At 33.7% G+C, this 26067-nt stretch overlaps 1 protein-coding gene across 7 annotated transcripts in view; it reads right to left on the bottom strand.

Moving 5' to 3' along the window:
* Nucleotides 1-26067, bottom strand: part of Atm (ATM serine/threonine kinase) — a 138498-nt gene that overhangs the window by 75336 nt on the left and 37095 nt on the right. For 5 of the 7 annotated variants that reach the window (XR_015451558.1, XM_087212163.1, XM_087212164.1 and 2 more), the window contains 14 exons: nucleotides 25893-25975; nucleotides 25651-25806; nucleotides 24624-24699; nucleotides 24372-24502; nucleotides 21775-21895; nucleotides 19898-20071; nucleotides 18341-18510; nucleotides 16773-17016; nucleotides 13219-13334; nucleotides 10016-10142; nucleotides 9377-9576; nucleotides 2165-2339; nucleotides 1480-1644; nucleotides 447-579 (listed from right to left, as the gene is read on the bottom strand). Coding sequence is in view for 6 of the 7 variants with exons in the window: in XM_087212163.1 (XP_087068289.1) it covers nucleotides 447-579; nucleotides 1480-1644; nucleotides 2165-2339; nucleotides 9377-9576; nucleotides 10016-10142; nucleotides 13219-13334; nucleotides 16773-17016; nucleotides 18341-18510; nucleotides 19898-20071; nucleotides 21775-21895; nucleotides 24372-24502; nucleotides 24624-24699; nucleotides 25651-25806; nucleotides 25893-25975 (2071 nt within the window). In the remaining variant the exon portion in view is untranslated. The remainder of the gene's footprint in view (nucleotides 1-446; nucleotides 580-1479; nucleotides 1645-2164; nucleotides 2340-9376; nucleotides 9577-10015; nucleotides 10143-13218; nucleotides 13335-16772; nucleotides 17017-18340; nucleotides 18511-19897; nucleotides 20072-21774; nucleotides 21896-24371; nucleotides 24503-24623; nucleotides 24700-25650; nucleotides 25807-25892; nucleotides 25976-26067) is intronic. The other 2 variants (XM_087212165.1, XM_087212166.1) reach the window with 2 other exon arrangements.

Raw genomic sequence — 26067 nt, 5'->3', positions numbered from 1 at the left:
GTGATCCTCCTGCTTCAGCCTCCCAAGTGCTATGATTACAGGCATGTGCTAACATGTCTGGCCTGAAATTTTTTTTTTCAGGCAGTAGGAAATTGTTAAAGTTTTGAATGTGACCATATGAAGATGATCATATTTGGGTTTAGAGAACTCATTCTGGCAGAGGATGGATAAAATGGAATTATTCAAGGTAAGGAATAGTTAAGACCAATATTATGGTGAGATGAGAAATGATGAGGATTCTAAATTATGACTATCACAATCAAACCAAGAGGAAGAATTTATAAAGATTATTTGAAACAAGAACAAGCAAAAAGAACTCATGCCATTAAAATGAGTAGCCTGAGGGGCTGGGGATTTAGCTCAGTGGTTCAGCTGCCTGCCTCGAAAGCACAAAGTCCCAAGTTCAATCTCTGGTACCAAAAAAAAAAAAAAAAAAAAAAGAGTACCCTGAGATGCTCTCATAAGATTCATCATCTGATCTTTATGTTGTTCCAGTTGTCTTCGAAGATCCTTCAATCCTTCAAGCCTTGTCAATGGAAGTGCATCATACACACTAACTGAGAGAAAATGGTTAATTTCCTAAAAGAAAAAAAAATTAGCTAAAATGTAACTTCTTTTTAACATGTATTGGACAAGTCATCAGAACAAACCTTCATAAAAGAAAAAAACTAGTGCCTTTTACAGATATTGACTCATAAGCCAAGTAAAGTAGAAATAATTTCTTTCTTCCTACAATGTTTTAATCTTTTAAATTCTAATATACTTTCTCAATAACACAGTTAAATGTCCAGATTATTAAGTACACCCGATGGGAGTAAAAGCTTAATTTTTTATTTAAGAATACAACTCTAATCTTAATGTATCTAAGTATGTTTCACATTAATATATAGTCAAATATACATTATGATTTTAAATAATAAGATTTATAAGGAAAAAAATACCTGAATATAATTTTGAAGCATTTGAAGATTAAAATAGGATTAAACCCTGAAGTACACTATAAAAGGTTAAATATAACCTCTAGTGCAAACATTAAATCTAACCTCAAAGAACTACGTGGCAATTTTAAAGATATTAATGGATCTCAGGATCTTACTGTGTTAAATAATGCAAAAATATTTTGCATTACTTTCCTTGAATATCTGAATTATCTTTTCTAAGAAGCTTTGATATCTATACTTCAAATGCAATGTAAGGAGATGCATTAATATTCATTTTTTATTTATCAAGACAGTAGATCTCATGTAGTTATTTATTTATTTATTTTTTTGGTACCGGGGATCGAACTTGGATCCCTGCGCTTGTGCAGCAGGCGGTGAAACCACTGAGCTAAATCCCCGGCCCCTCTCATGTAGTTTTTTGGAGCAACAATAAAAAATAAACTACTCTAATTTTACCGCTAGAGCATTAAAGATTTTTTTTAAAAGTACTATTATCAATGCTTTGTAATACAAAATAATAAGATGGGACTTTTATTACCTCCAAGAGTGAAAAGGATCCTCTACTGTATTTGATTTTCTGCTGAGTAATACGCAAATCCTTAAAAATAGCATGGTCAGGAAACGGATCTAAAAGCTTAATTGTGAGATAGAGGTTTTCATTATCCTTGTTATCTATCACTAAGTATTTCAGTAAGTCCAATACCTAAATATAATTTAAAAAGAACAGAGAATCAATCCTTTATTATATTTCAAAGACACCAAAACCTACTATAATAAATAATAAAAACTGCTATTGTAACTTGTTTTGATTACTTTTAAGATACTCAGCTTTTAGTTTCTGTGCTTTTAAATGATTCAACAAACATGTAAGGTACTAACTAGTCAAGGTAGGTTCTAAGCAACAAAAATCCAAATACTAATGAAACATTTTATACAAGTAATAGCTCACATAACATCATACTGGTGTGAACTGCTATCCTTAGTTTTGACTACTTATACACTTCAGCCTAACAGACAAAGTTATCAGATTAGATCAAAATTACTGCATTCTGTAATTAACAAGGCCAGGGTTTTAGCTCAGTGGTTCTGCCACCTGCGCAAGGACCTGAGTTCAATCCCCGGAACCAAAAAAAAAAAAAAAATTAATAATAACAAGCAAACAAAACATTCAGCTTCTAACATTTTATCCCAAATAGTGTTTTGAGCATGATCTGGGAAATTACCTGCTTTTGAACTTTCACCTGATCGTTTACAAGGGGTATAAGTGTGCCAACAATAACATGAAGATGGTTTTCTAAAGCATCCTTGCAGTGAGTCACTGCTGTCTGGCAAACCCGACTTAATAGGTCACAACAAAGGGAGAAGCTACGTAATGACACATCCATGAGACGGGAAGTCCTAACAGGAAAACAAAAAACAAAAAATCAAAACAGGTTCTAGGGAACTACTTAAAATGAAATCATTCAAAAGTCATTTTATTCAGTATCTTTAATTGTGATATGATTTGACCTAAAAGTCATTCATATCTAATGCTTTAATAATTTGCAAGCCAAAAAGAGAAGAGACATCAGCTAAGTACAAAATAGGCAATGCTAAGCTCCTGTCCCCTGACAAAACAATGAAAACAAGCAAAACTGTCACAATGAACTTTATCAGAACTGTTAAAAAAGTCAATGGTTTACCATAATCAAGAAAATGAATTTTTAAAAAGCAACAAAAAAACCTGCAGGTAAGTTTGTGGTGGTTTTAAATTGTTCTTGCCTACCCATTCCTCTACTCTGCAGCAGTTACAAAATGGCAGCCTATACTTTCAGTATGGGACACCAGTTCATAGTGATTCTTTTTTTTTTTTTTTTTTTTGGCACCGGGGATTGAACTCAGGACCTTGCGCTTTTGAGGCAGGTGCCAGAACCACTGAGCTAAATCCCTGGCCCTCATAGTGGTTCTTAAGGGAGCAAAGGGAACTTATCTGTAAACTATTTTGTGTGTCTATTCTAATCTCCCTAAAGGACTGATGCAAGAGACTTGCTTGCTTCTGTTTTCCTTTAAGGACCTCACTCAGACTAGAAAAGTTCAGAAACTCTGCAAGGCTAACAGCCCCTAGGTGGGTACTACAAAAGATTACTGTTGAGATAACTAACAGACTGCATAAAGTGAAGGAGGAAAGGCAGGAATGTTTCTTTGGGGACTTCAAAACCACCCAGAAATCAGGAAGAATTTAGAAATCCACACACATGCCCAATCCAAGGGTCAATGCAAGCCGTCTAAGTGAAGAGTCACCCAGCAAAGAGCCAATGTGCAAATACTAGGAATAGTTTCCTTCCTCTCCTTCTCCTTCTCTCTCTCATTCCCCTCTACCCGCAATACTCCTAGCATTCAAGGCAATAGCTGTCAGATGCTATCTAAATACAGGTCAAGAAAAAGACTACACATAGCAGTGATTACATGCTGCAAAATAGTTAAAGTCAGGAAACAAAAATACCACTACAGCGTTCAATTTATTACATTTCCCTGAAAACAAGACCTGCTTCAAAAGACTCAATTGGGCTTATTTTTAGGGGATGTCTTATTTTTTATGTATAACAATTTATATGTATTCATGTACAAAATTTACATTTATGCAAATTCAGTTGTGTCAGCTGGAACATCATCATAACTCTCCAAACCCTAAATTCCAGCCTGAATTTCTTGCAACTCCATCTCCTATGAAACCCATTGACCCTAATCTCTCATGTCCAGTAATAGGGCTCAATTTAAATGAGTATGTCGTGTCCATGTGACCTGCTCATAATGCACTGGCAACACAGCTGTCAGTGATTTTATCCCATGAATTCTTCACCCAAGTCATGCAAGCTAGGCTTCACAAAGTTTCCCTTAAATGAAGTGTTAACTGAAGACTTACAAGACAGGAGTGGCAACAAAAATGACAGTAAAAAATGATGGTCCACATGAAAGTGACAAAAAACAGGCATCAAATTCAGAAAACGTTTATTTCACATGAGTGCATTAAGCACATCTATTATAACACATGATGTACTGAATTATTAAGATTCAATTAGATACAGCCACATCCGTCTGCTATCAAGCATTCATGTGCTGTGTCTGAACTCTGATTGGTCATTTGGTAATAAGTCTCAAGAGTTCATCTGTTTACATTTATCTCTTGTCAAAAGGGGCCCACATGGGTATACACAAATACTTTATTATAATTTGTATTATCATTTATTTTAAGCACTAATGTCAATAACATTTAGTTAAATTATATGTATTGACGTTATGTTATAATTCAGTATGTTCATTGTGTGTTACAATGCATCTATATGCGTGCTATATGCGTCTGTCTGACAATCTTATTTTGGGGTAGGCCTTTTATTATGAGCATCCTAAAAAAATCATGCTAGTGTTTATTTTTAGGTTAGGTCTTATTTTAGGGGAAATACATTTTTTTAAAAAGTCAAACCCTGGAAAAGGGGAAAATCTAATTTTCACACTTAACACAATACACAGTATATTGGAATGGCCCATTTCCAGCAACAAAATAACAAGGGAAATAAAGAAACAGAAAAGAATGGCCAATGGAAAAAGTATATTGAAACCATTCCTAAAGAAGCTCAGATATTAGAATTACTAGAGAAAGAATCCAAAACAAGTGGCTTAAATATGCTAACAGAGTTTAAAGATAATTGAATGTTAAAACACAACATATCACAAATCATAAGATACAGCAAAGGCAACTGTAGCTGAGAAGGAAACTTGTACCATTAAACACTTCATTAAAAAAAAAATTTAAGAAAATGGAAAAAAGTTAACCAAAAGCTAATAATGTAAAGAAGGATGTAGGAATAGAGTGAAGATAAAAACAAGAGAAAACATTAGAAAGAATCAACAACAAAAAATTGGTTCCTTGAAAGGACAAAAGTCACAGGATCTTTCACTCACAGGTAGACTATACAAAAGCTCATCTCTAGTTGAAAACAGAATGGTAGCTACCAGAGACTGAAGAGAGTCAGGGATAGAAAGGGATGGGAAAAGTTTGATCAGTGGGCATTAAGTTATAAAAAGTAAAAGTAAGGAGTTCTGGTGTGCTATTGCACAATAGGATAATGCTAACAATTATGTACTATAATAAAGGGTTTTCAATGTTTTCATCACAAAGAAGTGATAAATGTTTTTAAAAAACTGGTTCTTTGAAAAGATAACCTCTGGAGTTAGATATATAAGAAAAAAGATAAAAATAAAAAGATTATGAGAATACCACAAACTGTATCCAACAAATCAGAAAACTTAAATGAAACATGCAAATTTTTCGAACTGCACAAATTACAAAAACTGACTCAAACTGCAGGATGCAGTAGTATATGCTTTTAACCCCTCCTACTCAGAGGTTAAGATAGAAGCCTAAAGTAGAGGGTAAGGCTAAGGTAGGCACAGAATCTCAAGGCTGGCCTGGGCACCACTGCTAGAACCCATCTCTTAAAAAAGAAAGGAGAGAACAGAAGAGGTTGGAAGGAGAGAAGAGGATGGAGCATGAGATGAGAGGAGAAAAAAGAAAATGAATGGACTCAAGAAGAAATGGAAAAACTAAGCAGTTCATAATAAGTAATGAAGCTGCATCAGAAATACAAAAACCTCCCACCAAAGAAAAGCCCAGGACCAGAAGGCTTCACCTACTGACTACTACAAAATATTTAAAGAACAAACACTGATTCTTCTCAAATTATTCCAAAAATTGAAAATGACCGAATTCTTTCAAGGTGATTCTACTAAACCAGTATGACCCTGATACCAAAACAGACAAGTACACGACCAAAAAAAAGGGTACAAGCCAATATTCCTGATGAACACAGATGCAAAAATCCTCCACAAAACACCAGCAAACTGAATCCAACAGCACATTAAAAGGATTACATATAATCAGGTAAAATTCACTCCAGGGATGCAAAAATTGATCATCATACACAGACAGATCAGTAAATGTGATATACCACATATCAACAGAATGAAGGAAAAAGCCATGATCGTTTGAATGGACACAGAAAAGGCATTTGATAAGATTCACCATCACTCCATTAAAAAGTCAAAATTGAAAAAAAAAAAAATCACTCCATGATAAAAATTCTGAACAAACTAGATATTAAAAGAACACAGTTCAATAAAATGTGTATATGTAACCAGTTACATATGTAACTGGCCCACAGCTGGTATCATAGCAATGGGGAAAAGCTGACTACTTCCTAAGATCTGGAACAAGACAAGGATGCCCACTTCCAACAATTTTATTCAACTTAGTACTCGAAGTCCTAGCCAGAACTAATCACGGTTAGAAAGAAAGGGCATTAAAACTAGAAGGGAGAAAGTGAAATTCTCATTTTTTACAGAGTGTGAAATTAAACACAGAAAACCCCTAAAGTTCTACTGAAAAAACTGTAAGAACTAATGAATGATTTCAGCAAAGTTATGGGATACAAAAATCAGTAGCATTTCTATATATCAAGTGAATTATATGAAAAAGAAATGCATTACTATTTCAATAGCTGTGAAAAAACCCCCAAAAACCTAAGAACAAATTTAACTGAAGAGATTCTGTAATGAAAACTAACACACTGATGAAAGACATTGCAGAGGGGCCAGAGATTTAGCTCAGCAGTTCTGCTGCCTGCCTCGTAAGTGCAAAGTCCCAAGTTCAATCCCCAGTACAAAAAAAAAAATTGCAGAGAACACCAAAAAAGGACAGGTGTTCTGTATTCATGATTGAAAAATCAGTATTATTGAAATATCCCCTCCGTATTACCCAAAGCCATTCACAAATTTAATGCAATTCCTATCAAGGCACCAATGACATTTTTCCCAGAACGAGGAAAAAAAATCTGAAAATTCAAATAGAATCACAAAAAAACCTGCCAAAACAATCTTGAGCAAGAAGAACAAAGAAAGAAGCACAAATTACTTTTGACTACAAAGTTGTAGTAACTTGAAGAACACGGTATTAGCATAAACACATAAATGCACACATACAAACATACACCCAATGGAACAAACCAAACAGCCTAGAAGTAAACCCACCATCAATAGCTAATTGATATTTGACAAAGAATAAGCATTAAGGAAGGGACAGTCTCTTTAATAAATAGTGCTGAGACAATTCATAATAGCTAAATTTTGGAAATGGCCTATATGACCATCAACAGATGAATGGACAAAGGAAATGTGGTATGCATACACAACAGAGCACTAGCATCATCTATAGGAAAATGGATGATTTTAAGATGATAATGCTTAGTAAAATAAACCAGACACAGAAGGCTAAGTATTGCATGGCTTTCTTTATATGAGAAATCCAAAATATAAATAATTTAAAGAGCAATATAAAAGAGAAATAATAGACATGAGGAAGGTACACTTGTGGAGGTAGAAAGGGGAACTGGGACAGGGACAGAAGGGGGGACAGCGAGGTGAAGGGGAAATAAAAATGATTAAGATATGTGTATGAACCATTCCCCAAGATGATTGTAATTATTATGCATTAAGCATATATAAATAAAATATATATAGTGCTGAAAATATTACATGTCTATAAGAATAAAAATGAAACTAGAATCCCTATCTCCCACTGTTTACTGAGGCACAATTCGCAACATCCAAGATGTGGAAGCACCCTAGGTGCCCATCAACAGATGAATGGATAAAGAAAATGTGATACGTATACACAATGGAGTATTATTCAAACATAAGGAACAACAAAACTCTGTTATTTGCAGGAAAATGGATGGATCTAGAGACCATCAAGTTAAGTGAAATAAGCCAGGCTCAGACAAACATCATGTATCACATGTTTTCCCTAATGTTGGAATCTAAAAATGATCACAAGAAAGTAGAAGGGAGATCATTACTGAACAGGAAGGGAATAAGAGGGAGGGAATGGAGTAGGACAGGTAATGGGGAAGATGAATACAAGCAAAATATATGAATTATACACACTGAAAGCCTCTCCTAAAAATGTGAAATGAGGGGAGAGTAAAACAAGGGAAGACAAGGAAAGTCACATGATCAAAATATGTTATGTTCAGTAACAAATCTGCCAAAATGAAATCCATTAACTGTATAACCAATAAAACAAGAATGAAGAAAAAGATGAAAGATAACAAGTAGTAATAAAGATACGTAAAAGCCAGGTATGGTGGCATATGCTCGTAATCCCAGAACTCAAGAGGCTGAGCAGGCAGAACACTGTGAGTTCAAGGCTAGGTTGGGGTACATAGGAGTTTATTGCTGGTTTTTTTTGCGGGGGGGGGGGTATCAGGTATCAAACTTGGGACCTTGGGCTTATGAAGCAGGTGGCGGCTCCACGGAGCTAACATAGTGAGTTTAAAAACAGCCCAAACCACATAGGGAAGCCCTGTCTCAAAAAAAAAGAAAGAAAGAAAGGAAAAAGGAAACTTTTTTTTTTGGTACTGGAGATCGAACTCAGGACCTTGTGCTTGCGAGGTAGGCATTGGAACCACTGAACTAAATCCCCGGCCCTTCTCTTTTTCTTTTGAGACAGGGTCTTGCTATGTAGTTCAGCCTGGTGTTGAACTCATGATGACCCTCCTGCCTTTGCCTCCCAAGTGCTGGGATTACAAGTATGCAACACTATGCTTGTTGTAAATTCTTACATAATGTTAGTGGGAACATAATAAAATAGTTATGGAAAACAGTAGGAAGGTTCCTCAAAAAATTATCATATGACCCAGCAATTTTCCTACTGGGAGGTAAAATCAGTATAATGAAGAGACACTTGTATTCCCATGTTTAATTTTAGAGTATTTACTATTCACAATACCCAATAAATGGCAGCAACCTCAGTGTCCATCGGCTGATGAATAAAGAAAATGTACTACATATACACAAGGAAATACAGTTCAGCCATAAAAAGATAAAATTGTCATTTGCAATACCATGTATGGAACTGGAAGACATAATGTTAAGTAAAAGACACAGAAATATGTACACTGCATAATATCGCTCATGTGCAATCTAAGAAAGTTGACCTTACAGAAGTTAAGAGTAGAACAGTGGTTTCCAGAAGCTGAGGAGAGAAGTAGGAAGAGTAATGGAGAAAGCTTGGTCAATGGGTACTAAGTTACAATTAGATAAAAGAAGTTCCAGTCTTCTACCGCACAGTGGGGTTACTATAGATGAAAAGCTAAAATTTTGAATGTTCTCACAAAAAGAATATTTGAGGAGATGAATATGCTTCCTGATTTCAACATTATACAACATATATATATATATATATGGAAATATCATAGAGCACATCATAAGTAGATATAATTTTTATGTATCAATTAAATAGGAAATAATACTCTGGCATCTACCTCTTAGAAGCACATAATTTTTAATTAAAACATCTGGGTAGAAAGAGTTCACATGAATTGGTCCAATACATTACCTACCTTTGGTTAATATGGTGAATTAAAGTATAAATAACATCTCGAAGAACAAAGGCCCAAGCTCCTCCCAAACCACTTTTTATATCCTTTAGTAATAAACTAACAAACAGATGATATATTTTAAGAATTCTGTGCTTCTTATAAACATTATTTGTCTCAGCTGCTTGCTCACAAATGGCTAAAAGAATTTTCGGATAGGAATCCTAGAAAATAAACATACATTTAGTAAAAAAATTGTTTAATCATATATACTCGGCTATTAAAAAATATTTTACAATTAAAATAAACAGAATTTAGATTTGGATTTGACATCAAATGCAATATATTACATGAAGAAAATTACTATCTTAACTTTTAAAAAGATCTTGCCAATATATTTAGCTTTCAAATAGTAAACTACAGTGTATTCTTATGAAATAGTAAGTATATTCCTTGAATTAATATATGACCAAAGTGTCAGAAAGTTCCAGCCTCATTTGTAACATATTTCAGTTAGTGCTAATATATAATATGTAAACTTACGAATACTTTTAAAAATTATTCAAATTTTTGTTCAATTTTCTCTCAAGATACGTACACACAGATTTTCTAACTGAAAAAGAAATTCTGCCACCAATTATTATACTAACAATGTATACTCACAGGGCTTTTGGAAAGAATTTCTAAAATGCTTTTACGCTTGGTTTTATGGCAATTGCTGATATAGGCAAATGTTGCTTTAATAACATGTGATGGAAAATAGGGTGGATTAGGAGCAGGATCCAAATCCCTAAGAGTAGAGAAAAATATACAGTTATCATTTTCAAGACAAAATTATTAGGAAAAAACTGGCTTTATTAAGAGACCAGTGAACTTCCAAACTAAAAATTTGATAACCCTCATATTTTAAAACTGTTTTTCTATTGAACTGTGCTTTTAATAAAATTTAAAATGATCTAACAGTTCACATATATTGATCAGAAGACATAAAATGCATTTTAACCCCATAACTTGGATGATTTACCTAACTGATTTCATTACATAATCTTTTATAATGTTAATGGCAGCTGCACAAATGACCCTATTACTTCACCTCAGGTCTGAATTAAAGCTCTTAGTACTATAAAAACAATAGCATGGGCTGGGGATATAGCTTAATGTTACAGTGCTTGTCTAGCACACATCCTGAGTTCAATCCTCAAGTCTTGCAAATAAACAAAATTTTTAGTCATAGGACTCTAGTAGGTTCACAATATTATTTAGAGAGAATGAAATTAAATGTCAAAGTACTGTTTTTTCTTCAAAGTACTTTGTTAAATGTTATTTCTATTTTTATATGTCTAGCACAACTGGGCATATAAGAAAATAGAGAATTTTCAAATAGCTTACAATAAAGCTGGGAAAATAACTATCATTCATATACAACCAAGCAGGTTTTGCATCCAAATTGAATTATTCAGGTAAGGAGCAAAATTCTGGCAGCTAAAGAGTATGATAAAGAAAAGATGATATAGAAAGTCAAGTCTGATAAGAGAACCAGGAACAATGCTCACTGGGGAAAAAAGACACAATGCTCAAATGTTACAGAAAGACTGAAGAGATTATTGGATTTGCCAATGATCAAAGTGGTTGATGAGAAAGAGCAAGTTCTATATGGAGAGGCAACCATAAAAGCAGACAGGAAATTAAGTCAATGATGGCTATTTGTTTTTCGGTACCTGGAATCGAACTCAGGACCTCGTGCTTGCCAGGCAGGCACCATGCCACTGAGCTACATCCCTGGCCCAATGATGGCTATTTTTATTTTAATTTATTGGTACATTTTAGGTGTACAATACAGTTACATTCATCACTGGGATCTTGTACCTTTACATGATGTATCTTGGTTCTTATTTTTTCCCCATCCCCCTGCCCTCCTTTTATCCTTCCCTATTTACAAAGACTTTGCTTCCATTTTTCCCTTTTCCCATATTTTTTCTTTTCCCTTCTTTCCTTTCCCCTACCCTACTTCCCCTACTCCTTTAGACCTTTTCTTCCTATTTCACAATATCAATTATATATTTTGACCCTTATTTACACTGTTTTTCACACCAGAGAAACTATTCAGTATTTACACGTGTGTCCTATTTATTTCACTTAAGAATATGGCCTCAAAAAAAAAAAAAAAAGAATATGGCCTCAATGTGCATCCATTTAGCTATAAATGTCTCTAGTTTCTCATTCTTTATGGCTGAGTAGTACTCTATTTTATAAAAAAACCACATCCTCATTATCCAGTCTCCAGGTGACGGGCAAGTTTCGGGCTGTTTCCAAGTTTTAGCTATTACAAACTGTGCCGCTATAAACATGGGTGTGCATATATCACTGTAGTATGATTCTTTTAATTCTTTTGGGAAGATACCCAGCAGGGGAATAGCTTGGTCAAATGGGACCGCTAATCCTAATTTTTTGAGGTATCTCCATATTGATTTCCACAGTGGTTGCACCAGTCTGCACTCCCACCAACAATGGAGACGGGTTCCTTTCTCCCCACACCGCCGCCAGCATTTGTTATTGATTTCTTGATAGCAGCCATTCTTTCTGGAGGTGGAATCTCAGCATTGTTTTCACCTGTTATCTGTCGAATGACCAATGATGTTGAACATTTTTTCATATGTTTATTTGTGCTTTTACTTCTTTGAGAACTGTCTGTTCATTTCAGATTCCCATTTTTTGAACTGGGTCTTATATTTGGGGGGTCTGATTTTTAAAAATTCTTTATATATTCTTGATAGTAGACCTTTGTCTGAAGAACAGTTGGTAAAAATTTTTCCCACATTGTAGGTTGTCTCTTAGCTCTGTTGGTGGTTTCTTTTGCAGTGCAGAAGCTTTTTAATAAGATGAAATCCCAGTTGTTCTTTGTACAAATTCCCATGTTACTGAGGATTTGTTCATAAAGTCTTTTCCTATGCCAATGTCTTCGAGAGTTCTACCTATCTTCCAGCAAGTTTAGTGTTTCTGTCTGAATATTTAGATCTTTAATCCACTTCAATTTTAGTTTAGGGCATGGTGAAAGATAGGGGTCTAGTTTTAATCTTTGGCAAGCTGAAATCTAGTTTTTCTACCACCATTTATTAAAGAGGCCACTGAGGATGGTTGGCTCCTTTGTCAAAAACGAGGTAGCTGAGTGTGTCTGGAGTTGTTTCTGCATCTTCTAATCTATTCCAGTGATCCTTGGGTCTGTTTCTTTGCCAGTACCATGCTGTTTTTATCACAGTATCTTTGTAGTATAGTTTCAAGCAGTACAGTTTCAAGTGATATCCCCTGCCATGTCTCTGCTGCCAAGAATTGCTTTTGCTATTCTAGATCTCTTCTGGTTCCAAATGAATTTTTGGATTGCCTTCTCTAGTTCTGTGAAATAGACTGTTGGGAATTCAATCAGCATTGCATTGCATCTATATAGCAGTTTTGAAAGTATGACCATTTTCACTATATTGGTCCTTTCTATCCAGGAACAGGGGATGTGTTTCCATTTTCTCATATCCTCTTCAATGAAAGTTCTGTGGTTCTCAATGTAGAGGTCATTTGCTTCTTCATTAGGCTGATTCCTAGATATTTCATTTTCTTGGATGCTGACGGCAATTTTTATTTTTTTTATTTTTTATTTTTTGGTACTGGGGATTGAACTCAGGACCTTGCACTTGTGAGGCAGGTGCCAGAACCACTGAGCTAAATCCCCAGCTTCCTGATGGCTATTTTAAATAAACAAAATGTTTACAAAGAGTACATGTTTAAAAACTGAAAAAGACATTTGAGGTTATCACCCAATGAACTTCTTGAGGAATATGCAAAGTTGCAGTTACTTTTCTAATTTAAAATGTCCATACCCAGAAAAGTTACAGAGGTCAGTGCTTTGGCTGGCACCAAAATCTGCTGGTTCATGTAATGTCATCAATAACTCCACCACAATCTCTGGTAAATTACTAATGAATAAATGATCAATCTGCCAAGAGAGAATATAAAAATATACTTAATATTTAACATATTTATATCTGAGACCTGTAGGAGAGTACAAAGAGCTTCTGTTATGTCCTTATTTCCATAATTATTCAGTAATAGTAAAAAAATACAGGACTAAAGTCCAAGACCTGCAAGATACTAAGCTAACTCCACTTTTTTGTTCTATGCAAACCTTTAGACTGTGAAGAAAGTAGGCAAATCATACCAAAGCCTCCTTAATCCAATCCTTTAAATTTAAAGATCATGTTAACTAAGACATTAAATATAGCATTAAATTCCTCAAACTGGAATGCTGCCAACCAAATCTACTAATCCATATTGCTTCTCACATACATTTTATCTGGAAACTGTTACAGAGCTTTACTAGTAAGAATTCCCAGTGATTGGCAATAACACAATCTTTGTGACTTGCAAGACCTCTCTTGAGACTTCTACTTGGGTGATATCCTAAACTCTGAGGATAGTTACTACCTATATCCTCTTTCATCAACAGTAGACTAAAAGCCTCCCCTATAGAACTTGGCTTTTCCTCAACCTACTTTTTGCTATGGGTTCCTTAACAAGGGCATAGAAACTCTAAAAATAGAAACAGTCTGCTATACTACAACTCATTCAATGAATGAGAATAAGGAATTATAGTGCTCTAAACTAAAAAGCAAATGGCTACTTTACTTGAGGGATACACATCCTAATAACACACCTCTTAATAACAAAAAATATTTTAGAAAGTTACAAGAAAGAAACCTAAAGAGCCTATACTTTCCCTGAGCCTTACATATCAGTTAGCCATTTCATTGTCTCTATAGTTTTAACTCTTAAGATCCATCATTATACCAAAGTATATCTGGAATAAGAAAAACTTATGACTTATCATGAGAATAATTATACTGAGTTCCCTTACACATCACGTAACTGCCTTCACTAGCTCCATATGATTTCTTAAAAGCCAGGTCTACAATGTCTAGAAAAGGTAGTTTATGGCTTAGTAGAGCTAAACAATCTTATAAATTATAAACTTATAAATGTAGGTATTCACAATTGAGTTTTAGCAGACACAGAAACTGTTAATAATTGTACTAAGACCCAAGTCAAAAAAAATCTAGAAGACTGATTCAGACAAAATGCATACATGAGAGACAAAAATAAGTCATAACTACTTGTTTCATTAGTAATTATTTGCATCCTAAATAAATGATCAATAATTTTTACATTTAAAAATTAATGTGTTTTAATATAAGGTGCCTCAAATTTTTTTTTTCTGTATCTTATTTATCACTGAAGAAAGAAAACACAGCAGCAAGTTCTGTGTTGGCTTCAATACCACCAAGTAGTTAATCTATAATATAACTACTGCACTCCAAAATTGAAGTTAATACAGTCATTACTACAAATTACTTGTTGAAAGACTCTATCCTGGAGAAAGAAAATTAGGAAAAAGAATTTAAACAATTTCTCCAAGCCACATTTATAAATACTGTCATATTTAAAATGCTTGAAAGGCATGAATTCTCCATTAATGGAAACCAGTTTCCTACCGGCAATGGGAAAAAACTCAGCAATAGTTTACCAAAAGTTTTAAGTTTAAAAGCTGTATTGTTTCAGGGTTTGCACTCAAGCAGTATTCTCATTACAATAAAGACTGCAAACTGCTTTATACTCACCTCAAGTAAAATCTACAGAAAATTCCACCAACTCCAATGTTTATGTTTAGAGTAAACCTAAAAACTTCCTAAATTTAGTTAACAGTAAATACCTCAAAATACCTAGAGAGGTATGTTTCAATTACTAATGGTGTGAAAATTGTTTCAGATCCACTGTTTAAAGTCTTCAAATAACATATTCTTCAACAGACCCTTACCTCATTCCAAATTAATATCAGATATTTCAAAATCTAAAGAAAAAAAGATCTGTTCTATACCAAGATACAGATATTACTCAATACCTGATGGGTTCACATTTTAAATTTATTTGTTGGTTTTTCTTTTTCAAATTTTCAAAGTATGTAAACGATTAACTTAATGCTAAATAAAACTGAGATTAGCAAAAATTTAAATTATACTTTTAACTAAGCTAATTAATTATTTAATTTTTGCTTCTCCTTCATTCCTGCATTTCAACCAGGGTTGAATGCAATCACTTCTTCCTCTTACACCTACCCTACTCTAAAAACAGCTATCCTTTGATTTGAACACATTAAAAAAGTCAGGCTAGGGCTATTTTCAAATAAAAGCTGGAATGTTTAGTGGAGTAGGGTAGAGGTAAAGTGTCTTTCTCAAATTCCTTATCTCTGAAGTGCCAACATTCTATTTCAATTGTCTTCTGGGAAAATTGCCCTCTGCTCATTATTTGCCTCCAGACTGAGAACTTACAATCAGTTTCAATTGACTGGGTCTACCTAAGCAGCTAATGAACTTGCTGTTTTATTTCCTCATTCAATACAGATAAATAAGAAAGCTAAAAGTCTCTGAGTTCATCCAACTGTAATTTTATTATTAACCAAGCATCTTTAGTCATCGCTTACATCTCAAACAAGGAGTAATCAAATTTGTTTTACCTTGAAAAAATTAACTGTTTTAATAAGTTGTGTTAAGTAACTTTCAAGTATATAAATTATTACAACACAAAAATTTGTCAAAAGCATCTTGACTCCTCCTTTTAAACAAATTATAAGAAGCCAATACATACCAGAAGCCAATATATACTTTTTTTCTTTACAGAAAAATTTACCTTTGTAGTACTTGTATTTTAGTGGAGAAGACTGAAAATAAACAATGAATATTTAATTCAAAAGTAAATTATATAGTAGAAAGTTAAAAATGTCTGGAAAAAAAAGTCAGCAGGATTGTGCAGGCCTTTAATCCCAGCTACTTGAGAGGCTAAGGCAGGAGGACCCCAAGTTTGAAGCCAGCCTGGACAACTTAGTAACACTGTGTCTCAAAATAAAATTTAAAAAGGGGATGGTAGTAGTGTCCTGGAATGTATCTCAATGCTCCATGGGTTTAATCCACATGAGTGGCAGTGGAAGGAGGGGTGGAATTTAAGATGATACTTTCTCTGAAAAGTAGAAAACTTAGTGCTCCTCAAGAGAAAGTGCACTAAAAATTTCCGTATGCTGTTTAGTTTTACTTGAATTTATCAGCCAGCTTGCATTCATGCAGTACTGCCAATTAAAGTAAATGTTTAAAGGGCAGAATCAACCAAACTATTCCTTATTAAGTTTGGTTTCTTTTCATTGTTATTTCTTATTAATAACATTTCCACTTATTTAAATGCCAATCAAATGGAAAGAACATAATATAACAAATTCACAAATTAGCTAGTGATCACAGGCTAAATTTATGTGTGATGGATAAACAGTTTTCAAATTTATTATATCGGAGATCAATTAGGGGATAAAAGATAGGTAAAAGCTCAGCCATACCTGTTTTCCCAATAGGTTTTCACCTTTAAGCATATCATAGACCTTGGTAGCAGTCTCTCTTTGTTGTGCCATCCCATCTCCAGTACCCTCATATGCAAAATAAGGAAGAATATTTACAAGAATCTTTGGAAAGCAGCCTATTAGAAGCCTTTTCCAATCCTCTTGAATCTGATTAGCAATAGCCTTCACTTCATCAAAATAACTTCTAATCACCAAATGTGGAATCAAAACATTATGATAAGATCTAAAGATATAAAAAAATTAAAATATAGGTTTTATATATATATCTTCAAAGTACAATTTTATAACTATTAAATAAGAGTGTTTTAATCTATTCAAAATTAGAGCATCACTTTAATAGTAAGCATTTTTTTAAGCATTCTTACTTTTATTTTATAAATGGAGAAATAAAGTTAAGTAAATTCAAATATAATCACACTTAAAAAAACTCAAAGCTTAGACTACCTTGCCTTAACTGTCCTATTAAAAGGAGAGGAAAGACTTCAATTTCTATTTATTTCTTATGCCTAATCAATTTAATACAAAATTATTATAAAATGAAATATATAAAAGCTATCCATAAATTCAAAGAACAAACGTAAAACACTGTTGCTGCCAAAAGGAATGAACAATAAGGACTGTTAAATTAAATTTTGATTTTTTGTTTTAGACAAGATGTTGCTATGTAGTCCAGGGTGACCTCACTCAAGATTCTTCTGTCTCAGCCTCCCAAGTGCTGGGATTACAAGCATATGCCACCACATCTGGTCTGTCTGAATATCCTTTTTTTTTTTTTTTCTTGGTACTGGGGATCGAACTCGGAACCTTGTGCTTGCAAGGCAGGTGGCGGAACCACTGAGCTAAAACTCTGGCCCTGAATATCCTTCTTAAAGGCAACTATCTACAACTCTTTTTATCTATAAAAATGATGAAAGCTCTATAAACACGTGAAACTCACCCATGATAAACTACATGTAAAATGCCTAGCAAAGTTCCTAGCACAGAGCATGCTCAACAAACAGCAGATGACTTCCATAATCCTGATGCCTAAACATTACTCTTTAGTTGTTTCAAGTCTCTTTTCAAAATTTTCTTTTCCAGAATGGGAGTTAACAAAAATCAATTCTTTTACATCAAACTTCTAAATCTAACATAAATAATAGTCTATCATCAAGCAGCAAAAAAGAAAATGAAAGCAGAAATAGCCACTTTGTAATTTATCATTTTTTTTCCAATGGGAAGGAAATATTTAATATCAAATATTAAAGCTGAATGGCACCCTACAATCTTGTGTAATTTCTTAACTAATTGGACCCAATGCTCAGACAATATTTACATAGCTTGCTCAAAGTTACACAGCTGATTACTGGCACACCAAGGACCAGTTACTAAGACTAGTGATACTCTTCAATACATTCTCACTCAAATAAGCTGTCATGCTTCTTATACTATGTGCTTCCCACTGAAGTCTGAGGAGGGTGGGGGGCAGTGTTGCTGGGGTCAGGGGGGGAGTGCAAAACACTATTATCTAACTTTAAACATACTTCTCACGTGCCGTATAAACTTACTTATAAAAATCCTCCACATTGGAGCAGTTTAATAAAATAAAAGGAAAAGAAGATAAGCTGTATGCAGAATCTTGAAGATTTAGCCATTCTGAAACCAGGTAATCTAAATGAGAAGCCATGAAGTCTTCTAAATGTCTATATCCAAAAGTTTCAGAAACTTTCTTTAAAACCTGCACAAACCAAAAAGAAGTTGATGCTCTAAGAAAATGAAAAATTAATTTACATTTTTGTTATTATTCGTCACAACAGGAACTTGAAGCATTCATTTAATTTTTCTCATTGTTTTTTGGCACCAGGATCGAACTTGGGACCTTGCGCTTGTGAGGCAGGTGGCGGAACCACTGAGCTAAATCCCCGGCCCTCATTTAATTTTTCTATACCTTGACTTCTTCTTCAGTGATAGGAAAAATAAAAGAGAAAATGAAAAAGTGTATTTAATATAATTAGCATAGTACCTGGCATACAACAAACCCTTAATAAATGTTACATAAATAAAAACATAAAAATATAATTTCCAACACCTGCTTTATCTCTAACTCAAATGAAAGACTAAGGCAAAATTGTTTAGTCTTAAATCCAAATTTTACAATAGCCAAGTATTACATACAACATATATTAATTACGTAGAATAATAGTATATTTAAAAAACTTATTTTAACAGTGAAAGGTATAAGGTTAACTTGTATTACCTTATACCAGACTGACTACTAGGGAGTAGACTGATTACCTACAGGTTAGCCTACTCTAAAGCTCCATGGAAACCATATGGTTGAATGTTAAATTATGTATAGGCCCATATTTTCTCACATAAAAATCTACAACAATTCAACAGAAAGGCCTGGAACATACCAAACCATAATTTCCAAGACGGGAGAACAGGAAAGAAAGCCACATTCTACAATACTGGGCTAATGTGATTGCAAAGCTTGGACCCAGTCCTTCTTTCCTAATGATTTGACCTAAATGCCCCAGAATCCTAAAATTTGACTTCTAGTCTTATTAGACCCCATGTGTTGCCCAGAACCTATGAGGCAAAAACAATTAAAGTTGCTCTTGCCTCCATGTTCCCCTCAACACATGCTATTCCAGAGCAGTCGGTCTGTGTGTCACTTGCCTTTGTTAGTTCAATAAATGAATGCCTCGTGAAATGTTCAAGCTGGATGTAAGAAACAACAATGAATACAACATACCACTTAAACAGTTATTACACAATTTTCTATATACCCAACCTAAAAATAAAATTATTTCCAAGTTTTACATAGGTGCCACTTAAAAAATTTAGCTTTAGGGCCAGGGATTTAGCTCAGTGTTTTCGTCGCCTGCTGCGCAAGCGCAAAGACCCAAGTTCGATTCCCCCGTACCCAAAAAGAACAAAAAACAAAACAAAATTTAGCTTTAACCTCTCCTTATTTAAAAATTATCCAAGGAGCTAGGGATGCAGCATAGTAGTAGAGTGCTTGCCTACCATATGCAAGATCCTGGCTTCAATCCTCAAACCAAGAAAAACAAAAAGTTATCCAACAAAGCATGTAATAGAAAATACACATCCACCTGTACCTTTTTCACAAGATGAGAATCTAATCCATTCTCTTTCACAGACTTGCATAAGGCAAACAAGGCTTGTTTTTCACAAATAGGGCTACAGTGTAAAACCACAGCTATCATCATCAGGAAAACAGATTTTCTATTATAAGTCTCATCTGAAAGTTCAGGATTCTCAGCATCATGCGACTTCAAAAGAAATATAAAAATAATAGTGTAAAAATTTAAACATTACAAATGAATCAATCAAGCTAAAATTAAAGCACACCGTGACAGTATCTAAGAAGCCTGTAAAGAATTTGAAAATCTACAGTGATTGAGTTGAGTAGATTTAAAATATGTTCCCTAAGTGGGAAAGACTTCTCTTTATGAGATCTTATGGGAAGAATTGCCAAAGGAAAAATCTTTCAGTGAGATGTAACAATTTGATGTAAAAGGAAAGAAATGGCAAAAAGAGGGTAAGAGAGATTAAAAGCTCTCTTCAAAAACTAAGTTTAACTCCTAAGATTATTTTTATCATTAACATACCTTAATATATAACTGTCTATTCTTGTAAAAACACTGCTGAATTATCAAAAGGAAAAATAAAATTGTAAAACTGGATACAACAGTGTGTGCTACTAGTTTAGTGGTCAATTACTACAAGATCTCAGCAGGAACCTACTTTTTTATTTGATACAAGTTCTCTTTGCAAATTTGAGAATCTGCTACTCACTGAACCTGGTTCTGTCTTTTGGTACAAGATAAGGAAAGGACCTTTTTTTTTTTTTTTTTAAGTCAGTAATAGAGTGTTTGCCTAGCATTCAGGAAGTCCTCTAATTGACCCCCAGAACCAAAAAACAAAAAATCCATTTTTACTAAGAGCCAAACCTAACATTCTACTGGCCCTTTAAAATGGTAGAAAAAAGGACGTGCCCTTTAAAAAGTATAGAATATTCAAGTTCTTTTATCAACTTTGTTCATGACAATATGCTTCTATAAATGAAGTATAAGGGAAAAAAATTTTTTTTTTTGTTACCAGGGATAGAGCTCAGGACCTTGTGCTTTCGAAGCAGGTGGCGGAACCACTGAGCTAAATCCCAGCCTGAGAAATTTTTTTTGATAACTGTGTCACAATACTGATTCATATTGTGATCTAAAGCTGTAAAACTTAGGTCTCTTTCTAAATGAACTGCTGTCAGGTCAGTGTTCCCCTTTCTTTAAGAGGATGGTCTAATTTTAAAAACATAATATATTATTTTCTATGAAATTTGATATTATTTACACTTATCTTTCCTATCTATTGAGATCCTTTTCTATATTCACATTCTTTCATACAACTGTCTGTATCATAGATTTGATAGTAATTTAATTAACCATTTCAAGTTATTTTTAGGAACAAATCAGAGCAAAAATAAATATATCTAAACACTAAGACAATTTTTACCACTTTAAGAAGAAATATGCTAGAGATAAATGTGAAACACTGCAAGCTAAAAAAAGATTTAGTTAGAATCTTGTTCTCAATACAGTTCCACCTATTGTCAAACTGTTTTCTGAACTAGTTCTGATCCAAATCTTAAAAACATTTCTCATATTTAAAATCATGACATTTAAACCCACATTAAAATTAAAATTTTGTTTTTCTATTTAAAAAGATGTCATTTAAACCCACATTAAAATTTAAATTTTTTCAAGATACTATAGATTAGCTTAATCAAAAGAAATTTCTATTATTTGATCCATCTGACCTGTAAACACACCAATTACATTCAATTCATATCACTGTTTTACAGTAGGTTTATATCATAAAATACTGAGTAAAAATTGTCTTATGACAAACTTGCTAAAGTAACATATAGGATATATGTAGAAAGCATGTGATAATAGCAAATATGTGCTACTAAAATTACCACTTCTTTCATTCCTTCCCAAGCTTTCAAGTATGCATTTTCAAAAGCTGTTTTTTGAAGCTTCAAAGGAAGTGATTTCAACAACATGGAAGAATCTCCTTGTTTCATATCCTGGAATAATCTTAAAAAAAAAAAAAGAAAGAAAGAAAAAAAGAGAAGACAAAGTGATAAGTTTTTTATTCAAACCCTTTTTGAAACATATTACAGACAAAATTAAACCACTCTGAGACATATATACTAACTCTTTCTTCAAAAACTGATGAAATCTAAGTCCATTTTAAGAGTTTCAGACCATCCACTTAGTATTAACATCGAATATATAATACATTTTCTCCTATTAGTGAAGTGGGTCTTGTTTGCTTGTTTGTTAGTTAAGGTACTAAGGATGGAATCTAGGGCCTCAAGCATGCTAGGCAAGCACTGTACCACTGAGCTACATCCCCAGCCTGTTTTTTTTTTTTAGTTTAAAAACAAATTTTTGAGATAGTCTAAGCTGCCTAGGCTGGCTTTCAACTTGCATTTCTCCTGCCTCCACCTCCCAATTTCAAAAAATCTTTTAACTATTGCCCAAATTTGAATAACACTGCACTCAAACTGCCAGAAAAGATAATTTTTCCTCTTGTCCAAAGAATTCTATTTAATCACCTCGAAAATTGGTGGCTTAATGCCTTGATACACCATTTAAATTTTATGTGATGGAGAAAAACTGATCAGTGGTTTTTTTTCATAATACTTCGTATTTAAGATAACTATTCAATTTTTTCATTTAGTTTTTAGCTAATGAAAACTTTTATAATTTTTAGTATTCCTCTAATTCCTCCACTTTCTCTATCCTCTCTTAAAATAGCCCAACACTAAAATATCTAACAAGTGGGCCAGGGATTTAGCTCAGTGGTTCTGCTGCCAGGCTCACAAGCACAAGGATCCGAGTTCAATCCCCGGTACAAAAAAAAAAAAAAAAAAAAAAAAAAATCTAACCAGTGACCTGGGAATTTAGCTCAGTGGTACTGTGCCTGCCTCGCAAGTGCAAGGTCCTGAGTTCAATCCCTAGTACCAAAAAAAAAAAAAAAAAAAAAAAATCTAACAAGTGAAAAGCCAAAAATCAACAAATTCTACTTTCAAGTCAAGTTATTCTTGATTTTAAGTTTTTGAATCTTAAGACATTTTTCCCAAGGCAACCACTACATTGCTTTATTACATTCAATTAATTATCCGACATAACTCCAGATCTTTAACTTTAGCACGTATCTTCTTTTACCTGTGAAATTCAGTAAAGATTTCAACTGCTATACACATTTATTAGCAACCTTGATGATGCACTAGTCTTATTTTTAAAAATTCCAAACCTGGACCAGGGATGTAGCTCAGCAGTACAGTGCCTGCCTGGCCAAGTGTAAGGCCCTGAGTTCAATTACTGGTGCCAAAAAAAAAAAAAGGATAAAAATTCCAAACCTGAGGAATTAAGACACAAAATCTGGTTCATGGAAACAGGCTGTCAGTATGTTTAAATTTTGGACACATTAGTTCTAACACTTTATTTATGTAACTGCTAGGACAAGTACTCTGTGGTGATCTATTATTGGCCACCTACTTCTGAATAATAAAGTTATTCAAGTGACTTTCAGCTTTGATGTTTTTAAAGTAGCATGTAATTTATTTTGCAAATGCATTGACTTATTTTACCTAACATGTTCAATTATTACACCCACCACTGCCATAATATCATTTTAGATCCTAACGATACAATAATGAACAGAAGATGCAAACCAGTGCCTTCTAGGAGCTTAGATCTGGTTGGCTGAGGAGAGGAAAATGTGTTAAATACATCAAGTAATGGGAAATGTAAAGTAGGGAGGTGCTGTTTTCACTGGAAGTAAAGGTGGGTGAATTAGGCTGCAATTAGAGGTTTTGTTGCTGCTGTTACTATTTTGCGATATTGGGGATTGAACCAAGAGGTGCTCTACCGTTGAGCTGCATCCCAGCCCTTTTTTGTTTTTCTGTTTTGAGACAGGGTCTCACTAAGTTGCCTAGGCAGAATTTGATCTTATGATCCCCTTGCATCAGCCTCGCTTGGTGCTGAGATTACAGGTGTGTGCTACTACACCTGAATTCTATTTAGAGATTTTAAAATTAATTTAATAACTTAATAAACATATAGTACTTAAATTAATATTCATTTATTCAAGTACTCAAACATAAAACAGATCAACAATAGAATTATTCCAGTGCTTACTGTATATTTATCTAAAAAAATATAATTAGCACCATGTGTTAACTATCATTTTGTAAACTCACATAAAATTATGGTAATGTCCAACTTTCTCTATCTCCCTAACACACCTCTCTCAAGTTAATGCCTTATTAGTTCTGTGGCACTAAACAAGTTACTTCACCTCTTCAAGCTAGTTTTCACTGATAAAATAGAGAATATAATAGCATCATAACACTGTTAGAATTAAGAAAAAAAATAAATGCTACACACACCAAATAATATGCTGTGTTACTGTTAATATCACAACTAGCGAGCTGTAACTGTGCTAGACATTGCACTGCTATCTGCAGTATTTCAAACACTTCATGAAAACCTACCCCATTACCTATTAATTGATTCTGCGGTTAACATGCGCACTTGGTGATTATCATCAGAAAGAAATTGTGGAAATACTTCATTTACAGGAAAGCCTTTCCCCATTACATTAAGAATAGCCCATTTTGAACAAGGATCAGCCTATGGGAAAAGAACAACTAAGTTAAATATGAAACATTAAGAGAAAACTCACTCATTAAGAGATATAGAGGCTGCTTTAAAATTTCAATGGAGACCCTACTAATAATATGGAATAACTCACCTCAAGCAGAGTTTTAAGGCATCTTACTATTGCCATTCTTACAGAGAATGTGCATTTCTTCTCCTTTGTTAGATGCCTGAAATCAAGTAAGATTTTCCAAGTCAAATAATCACTCCAATAAGAACCCAGTCAGAAAAATTACTAGATAGGGCCGGGGATTTAGTTCAGTGGTTCCGCTGCCTGCCTAGCAAGCACAAGGTCCCGAGTTCGATGCCCAGTACCAAAAAGAATAAGAAAAATTACTAGATACTAAGGTTATTACTCAGATATCTTCTAACATTTCTCTGCTAAAGTAATTCTCATTATGTGGAACACTATAAGTCACTATACTTGACTTCCCAAAAATTTAAACTAAAAGATATTAGTTTGAAAAGGAATTCAATTTTTTGGTACCAGGGATCGAACTTGGGTCCTTGCGCTTGCACAGCAGGCGGAGAAACCACTGAGCTAAATCCCCGGCCCAAGGAATTCAATTTTTAATGTATATTGTTTGTTTTTATAGAAGTATGCCCCTATTTGGGGCTATCATATTTCAGCTAGCTGCATTATAATAAAAGTATTTTTAAAATTTTGTTGTATCACAGGTTTCGAAAGCAGGTTTTATATTGGTTCAGAAGTCCTTATCAATCAAATAGTAAGAGGACTCTAAATTATATATGTGTGCACTTCTATAAATTTCATGGTGTTACCCTAGACTGTGACAATATGCATGAAATAAACAGACACTGATAAGGGTACTTGATTCACTTTGGGAACATGAACAAATTTCAGCTTATTGTAACTTTCTTTATTCACCATACATGTTAAACTATTAAATGATTCAAATATCCTAAACAATTTAGAAATCCAAGCCTTATAAAAAAACCATGTATTCTTCATGCAATTAAGGAGGAAAACATAAATTACACAAATTACATTCTGCTATTGTTAAAAGATGCATATAGTAACATAAGAGAATCAGAAGAAGTGCATTTCTATACAGTTACAAAAAGAACATTAAGAATTCTACAAAATATATTGTACCTACCAAAATGCTCCAATCACCGTAAGGAACTGTCCTTGAGCCTCTTTTGTATTCTCTGTATCTACACTGTCTTGACCTAGGTTTGTCACTATATGAAGGACATGCTTTAAAATTGTTTTACAAACATCTTGGTCACGGCGATACAAAGAACACAAATTGCTGTGGTGGAAAAAGTTTATAAGCTTAGCAGAATATATCAGTTAGTTTACAATTTTAAAGTGAAAATAACAGTTTTAATGTCTTACGACAGTGGTTTCAGAAGTTCAACAACATCTTCCATTGGCAAAGGATACTGTTCTCCAGGTAGCTCCTTTAAAAGCACTAAGTACTAAAATGATAGGAGAAAAAAAAATCAGTTTTCATAGATTATTTACTTTAAACGCATGTACATGGATACATAAATATAAACTACTTACACAC

This window comes from Heterocephalus glaber, unplaced genomic scaffold (assembly GCF_053883595.1).
Source record: "Heterocephalus glaber isolate CG9 unplaced genomic scaffold, H.glaber_assembly_v1.0 deba00001429, whole genome shotgun sequence".
In the NCBI taxonomy this organism is placed as follows: domain Eukaryota; kingdom Metazoa; phylum Chordata; class Mammalia; order Rodentia; family Bathyergidae; genus Heterocephalus; species Heterocephalus glaber.
Note: the sequence above shows the minus strand (reverse complement) of the source record. Positions and strands in the feature narration are given on the sequence as shown.